At 38.8% G+C, this 7,306-nt stretch overlaps 1 protein-coding gene across 1 annotated transcript; it reads left to right on the top strand.

Annotated features, from left to right (window-relative positions):
- The first annotated feature begins 290 nt into the window (after nt 1-290).
- LOC145679357 (zinc finger BED domain-containing protein 4-like) lies at nt 291-6,526 on the top strand. Its single transcript, XM_081749941.1, has 2 exons — nt 291-930; nt 6,030-6,526. The coding sequence occupies exons 1-2, from the start codon at nt 291-293 to the stop codon at nt 6,524-6,526; spliced, it is 1,137 nt and encodes a 378-aa protein (XP_081606067.1).
- Nucleotides 6,527-7,306: the final 780 nt, after the last annotated feature.

The raw sequence follows: 7,306 nt of genomic DNA, 5'->3' as shown, positions 1-7,306 counted from the left end.
GGCACCTGTGGTACACATGGCCCACAAAACCGCTTCGGCGTGTCCATCTGGTGATTAGCGTAGCAACAAGAGTATTAAATTATCAATTCTGTTCAGTGGTAGCGCGAAGTAGCTGTTTCCTGATCGCAGTGCAAAGTGCGGAATTATTTTTGTGTTTTGCCTACTAACATAATTCGTGTGCTTTTTAAAATCTTTCAGTTTTCGTTTTATGTTCATTGGTGATATATTACTAGTTTAGTTTAGTTTATTAGTTTCTGGCCTTGTGTTTTTGTGAGAAAAAACTACTAATTATGGAACATAGTTCAAGAAAACGTAGCAGTATTTGGACTTCTTTTACAGAAGTAGGACCAGGTAAAGCCAAATGTGGTCTTTGCTTTTCAATTATTTCATTTAATGGTGGTGCGACAAGCAATTTGCAAAGACATTTAAAACTAAAGCATTGCGGTGTCGAAATCAGAAGGCAAGAGGAGGCAAGTACATCTGAACAAACAAGACGTACAGAACTGGATGGTCCTGCATGTGACACTTCTGTTCCTGCATCCTCCAGCGGAATCTCAAAATCTGGAGCATTATTCACTAATGTTAATAATAATGCATCGAGTAATTCACGAAATACGCAGAGCAAAGTGACTGATTTTGCCGTGAAGCGAGTAACGGTGGGGAGGGCGAAGCAATTAGATAGGCAACTGGTGAAAGTTATTGCGAAGGAATATCAGCCTTTATCTTTAGTTGAAAATAAGGAATTCAGAGAGTTTATTTCAATGTTAAATCCTTCATACACTTTACCGAGCAGAAAAACGTTATCAAGTAACATATTGCCCGTTGTATACAACGAAATGAAAGAAAAAGTGAAAGAAGAGCTAAGCAAGGCCAGCACTATAGCGGTTGCAACAGACGGATGGACATCGTCCATGTGCCAAAGTTTTATTGGTGTTACTGCACATTTTATCACGGATAAGTGCGAACTGAAAACGTTCTTGTTAGTGTTGCCACGAGACGAGACGAGACGAGACTTCAGGCTATCTCGTCTCGTCTCGTGCAAAACATGTCTCGTCTCGAAAAAATGTGCTCGCATCGTCTCGTGTCTCGTCTCGAGATGTTCTGTCCCGTCTCGTCTCGTCTCGTTTGTCTCGTTTTATCTCGTCTTGTCTCGTAAAAATATAGCAGCATACCATGGGAACGAAAGTAAAATGTAGCAGGCTGCACCATGCTAATCAAGATACAACTAACAAGGGAAGAGAGGGAGATTATATATCGAAGTGGAAGATGGTTTATATACCAATCGAAAGCACTAATGACGCCTATTACAAAACTGTAATAAAAATTTTCCGAATGCGTATACTGTGCGAGTTATATGAATATACAGGGTGTCCAGAAAATCCATTTCCACCCCTTGAAATCGCAAACGATGAGACAGATGCTAAAACTGGAAAACACGTTTTTGATCATTATAAAAGTACAATGTATCAAAGCAAGCATTGTTGTCCCAGGGCCACCAGCAGAGTCCCAGGCGAGATCCAACTCAAAAATTACAAAAGGTAAGGGGGTCAAGTAGTATATCGTTCGAAACTTCTTAGGAAATGAAAGAAGACGAACAAGTCCCAACTCTCTAAAATTACCCTGTGCAAAATGGCGGCCGGTCAAACTGTCAGCAAAAACGTCATTGTAGAGTCTATGGCCACCCTCCAAAGAAAGAAAAAAAACTGAAACGGTAAGACAGATGTCAAAAAAGAAAAAGATGTGTGTCATCTTTTCAAAAGTACAATGATTGAAAGTAAAAATGTTTGTCCCAGGGTCCTCCACAAGGTTCCAGACGGGGTCCTACTCAAAATTTTCAAATGGCAAATATGGTCAAATAAAGCTGTTGAGAAATAAAAGAACACGGAACAAGTCTCGATCCTCCAAAATTACCCTGTGTAAAATGGCGGCCGGTCAAAATGTACTTCTTCATTTCGATTTTCTGAGCACGTTCACTTTCCATTTTGCAATCGGTACTTGTTTTCATTCTGAGACATTTGTACGTATTTACTCTTCCTGGTGCAAGGAATTCTTTCGTCTGAATCATTTTATAATTGATAAACCAGATAACGAGCATAAGTACCACTGTTGTGCAGTCATAAACATAAATAAGTAGAGGTAAGAGTCTTTACTTCTGATGGCTCCAACCTCTACTTATTTATGTTCGTGGAAGTACATTATATGTTAACTAGTCAGTTCTATACTCAAAGATGTCAAATGTTGTCGTTTCTTTTCTTTATGTCTTAATTTGCTTTTATTTTATTGTTTTTTCTTTATTTAAATATTATTGGGCTCAAAGAGCAGAATCTCACAGTAGGGGCATTTCCTTTCTTTCCGTTGAGTACAAGAATTAAAGTGAAAATAAACTAAAACTCGGTTACAGAAAGAACAACTAAAATTCAAGATGTTTGCACAGTATTATCGTGGAGCGTCCATACTTGTTCTTTCTGCTTTCATTTAATAACAGCTTTAAACGATGTGCTGCTTGACCTCCCTTTGCCATTTGAACAATTTGAACATGACCCCACCTGGGACATTGTGGAGGACCCAGAGACAAATATTTTTACTTCCAATCATTGTACTTTTGAGATGATGACACACATGTTTTCCTGTTTTGACATCTGCCTCACCGTTTCAGAATTTTTTTGGGGGTGGCCATCGACTTTACAATGACGTTTTTGCTGACAGTTTGACCGGCCGCCATTTTGCACAAGGTAATTTTAGAGTATTGAGACTTGTTCCGTCTTCTTTCATTTCCCAAGAAGTTTCGAACGATATGCTACTTGACCCCCTTACCTTTTGTAATTTTTGAGTTGGACCCCGCCCAGTACACTGCGGGTGGCCTTGTGACAAGAATTTTTGCTTTGATACGTTGTAGTTTTAAAATGATCAAACACATGTTTTCGAGTTTTGGCATCTGTCTTATCGTTTGCGATTTCAAGGGGTGGTAACGGATTATCTGGACACTCTATATATCCATATAACTCGCATAGTATATGCATTCGGAAAATTTTTATTACAGTTTTGTAATAGGCTTCATTAGTGCTTTCGATTGGTATAGAAACCACCTTCCACTTCGATCTATAATCTCCCTCTCTTCCCTTTTAAGTTACAAGTATTACCCAGAACACACAAGACAAGAAATGTCACGGTAGCTACACCGTGAAGCCTTCACCTCTGGAGTATGTGGTAGTTGGTTCGATCTCGGTTAGTGCCATGTGAGCTTTATGGTGGAAAAACATTGAATGTGTGTAGGGACCGCGGTGGCTCAGTGGTAGAGCGTTCACCTCTGGTGCTTGGGGTCTCGGGTTCGATCCCAGCCCCGCCAAGTGAACTTTGTGGTGGACAAACACCGTGTGCGTGGGTTTTCTCGGGGTTCTCCCGTTTCCTCCCACTTTCTTCATTCCACCATTTCATTCATTACTCATCATCACTGTCTCCTTTAGCCTAACCGGCATAAACGTGGGACGTAAAACTCAAAGATTTCATTTCATTTCTTTTCATTTTTCGAATGTGTGTGTTTTCTCGAAGTTGTCTAGTATCCTACTACTTTCTTCATTCCACTAATTTTCCCATCATCATCCATTCGGCCAAAGTTGCCTAAAGGTCTTAAAAATAAATTCAAATAAGCTCACAAGGCAAGGACAAATAGTTTACAAGATAATATATCTCTGCTGTTAGTTGTCTGAGGCTTCTCGACCCTGGCTTCTTTTTTTTTTTTTTTTTATTCTAAAACATTGAAATTTGTTTCACCAGTTTCAATACACGAATATACAGTAAATTGCTCATAGGTACGTCGAAGATGAAGACACTAATGTTAAATAATGTTTACACGACAAGCAAAGTTCGATGTAAAGGTGTCATCATCCCCGACACTATCGTATACTATCAGCCCACTTGCTTTATAGTGTCTGTATATATATATATATATATATATATATATATATATATATATATATATATATATATATATACAGAGAGAGAGAGAGAGATGGAAAGGTATAGATATATGTGTACACTTTGATTTCATATATTCCAGCCTTTAGGTTTCACAGTGTTAACCCATAACAATCCAAAAACTACTTTCCATTTTAGCATATATAGATTTGTTGCAATTATTATTTTTTTTTTTTAAAAAAAAGCTCGGAACCAAATAATTTTATTGAGTAATGGAAAGTATTTGATTGAAATTTTATATGTTACTGCACACTAAGCTCTACTTAAAGTACCATAGTAATGGGAGCTGAACGACACATCGGACGAAAGAATGCTTGGGGCCAGTCTTCATCTCCATGGTTCAAATCTGTTCCCATAACCGCGGGGTGTGTGCTACTATGTGGTGCTTGCCCCGTTTGTGTAACAAACTCATGACAGTACACCCAGATTAGCTAATGGCTAAAAAAAAAAAAAGTTGATTTTTGGGTGGCCATTTTGGATTAAAGTTCCTTATATTGTCGGGATCTATTCGCAATCATACAACGTACATCTTCATACCAAGCCGAGCGGTCTGCGGCGATAGACCATCGCCTTGAAGGCCCCGGGTTGAGTCCCGGAAGGGTCATGTGTATGGATTTTAACAACATTTGTTTTTCGTACTGTGTCAGGGGGGGAGATCGTACGGGATAAAAGGATTTCAGTCTGAAAAAAATGGAGATAATATCCTCCCCAGGATACTTTCATGCGAGTAAGGAATTAGTAAAAATATAGGATATACATTTTATAGCAGGTTTAAAAATATGGTTTGGGTATCCTATTTCTTTTCTGTTAATTATATTCTTCAATGTTCGAATTTTGATCATTCTCATGATATTTTCTGCTTTCAACGGAGTTCCATGAATATTATACCAAATGTTCTTTACACTTATCAAGTTCGAGAGGTTTAGTGCGCCTGTAAGAAACAATTTCTGAAGATAATTCAGGTCCTAATGAATATTATTCACTAGGAAAGGGAAGTATTCCCCTCCTCTCGAAGCAGAGGGCAATTTCGCACTCTGGTCAGATCAAACATTTCCGCGTAACAAAACGAAGGTCCCCCTGTAAAACTTCTTTACCTAAAGTGTTATTATTAGTATCATAAATTTGCTGAAAGCAAACAATTTGAAGGGTTCGTCGATAATATCTTTGCTTCTTTTGTCGTCCGCCCGCCTTCCAAACGAAGAGGTGAATTTTACAACATGACTGCTGTATAATAAGCGAGCGATGGTAAAAGTGTGTTTTTATGTGTGTGTGTGTGTGAGAGAGAGAGAGAGAGAGGGAGAGAGAAGACAAAATTTTAGTTGCAAGATGACATACTTCAATTGCCGTTTTCGGTTCATATAGCAAAAAGAATACCGCCACCAGAGAATAAAGACAAGTGTAGACCTTACCCAGTTTTCAAATTGAATAGATGGTGGTGGTAGTTCGGATTCTTGATCTTGTAAAAATCTTCCCTGTCTTTGATTTTGTTTGTCATCATTCCAGCCAGAAATAAAAAAAAGAGAATTCCTCAGTTTACAGCAAGGGGAATTGGGGACAAGACATTAAGGATGATATTCCTGGAAGCTCATGTATCACGATTGTTTCATTCAATAGACAGAGGACACTTTTCTATGAAGGCTTTTCAACATGTTTTCTCACAAAGGGGATTTTCCTTTTGCAATCTATATGACCACTGGCAATTTCAATCTTGGCCATTCCCGCCAGCGTTTTCATTTTCGAGACACGAGACGAGGCGAGACATTTCACGAGACGTCCCGTCTTGTCTCGTGTCTCGTCTCGTTTTCGAGACGGGACAAGTAGTCTGTCTCGTCTCGTGTCTCGTCTAAGAGGGTTCTGTCCCGTCATGTGTCTCGTCTCGTTTACGAGACGAGACGAGACGAGACACGAGAAATGTCTCGTCTCGTGGCAACACTAGTTCTTGTTAGACTGTTTTGAATATGGCGAAAACCACACAACGGAAAATTTGGCAACTGAACTTAAGCGTGTGCTGCAAGAGTAGGGTGTAAGCAATAAAGTTGTTGCTGTTGTTACAGACAATGCGCCTGTCATGAAGGCAACTGTAATTAGGTGTGGTTACAGACATATTCCTTGCTTTGCTCACACTATTAATTTAGTGGTGAAAGAGGGGGTTAAAGAAATTGAGTCTTTACACAAGAAAGTGAAAGAAATTGTTGAGTACTTCAAAAGAAGTCCTCAAGCATATAAGAAACTGCAAAACTTGCAGAAGGAATTGGGCTATGAAGAACTCAAACTTAAGCAGGAAGTGAAGACTAGATGGAACTCAACATTCGAAATGTTTGAAAGGTTCCTTGCTCTGAAGGAACCAATTTTATCAGCTCTGGCACTGACAAATGCAACACTTAATCAAATTTCAGAAGACGAATGGGTGGTTTTACAAAAAGCATGTAGTGTATTACGAGATTTTCAAGAAGTGACTACAGAAATGAGTGCCGAGAAAACAGTAACCATTTCTAAAGTTCATGAAAAGAGCTTTATTGAGACATGTTCAAAAGATGGCAAACGAGGATGATTTGCCTCCTCAAATTAAACGAATGCTTAAAGTTTTAAATGATCAGATGACCATGAGATTTGGAAATGTAGATTCAGAAATTGCCTACACTGAAAGTGCACTTTTGGACCCTCGATTTAACACTTTAAGCGCCAAGGGTCAAAATCAGAATTTCCCTCTTGGGACCAACTACATATTTTCTATTTTCCCTTATTTGGCCATGTGCATAAATTGTATGCACAAAAAGTTTTTACCTGTGGGCCATGTGCATATATTTTCTGCATGATTCAGTGTACTGATTATAGGCTTGTGTAGAGATTTTCTACACAATTATCGTTGAAACAGATGTAGAAATATTTAGTACTGGCCCCTGGGAACAGCATATAGTGATGGACCGTTAATTACTCAAAAGTTGGTAGCACTGCAGGCAGTCAAAGTTCATTGTTGTTAGAAGCTACATTGTAGTGCATTTCAGTTAACATTACGCTGTTGTGAGAAGCACCTGCTCCGTGTAATAATTCTTTTTCACCTCAATATGGCAAACGAGGACGCAATAAGAGATATTTTGCAAGGAATGGAAAGTGATATGAGTGACTTGAGTGAAGATTTATTTAGTAACATCACTAATTCTGATGATCCTCTTTTTTCACCACCCAAGACTGTCAGTGATTCTTCTAGCAGTGAAGAATATGAAGATATCCTTAAGCCATGCCGGAAAAGAAGACGTAGATCAGAGAATGGTGAATCAATATTTAGTGGCCATCAACTGAATTATTCCGAAGCAGACCCAAAGGAAATCGA

Source organism: Thermobia domestica, chromosome 2 (genome assembly GCF_964235325.1).
Source record: "Thermobia domestica chromosome 2, izTheDome1.hap1.1, whole genome shotgun sequence".
Taxonomy (NCBI): domain Eukaryota; kingdom Metazoa; phylum Arthropoda; class Insecta; order Zygentoma; family Lepismatidae; genus Thermobia; species Thermobia domestica.
This window is presented reverse-complemented; position numbering and strand designations above follow the sequence as displayed.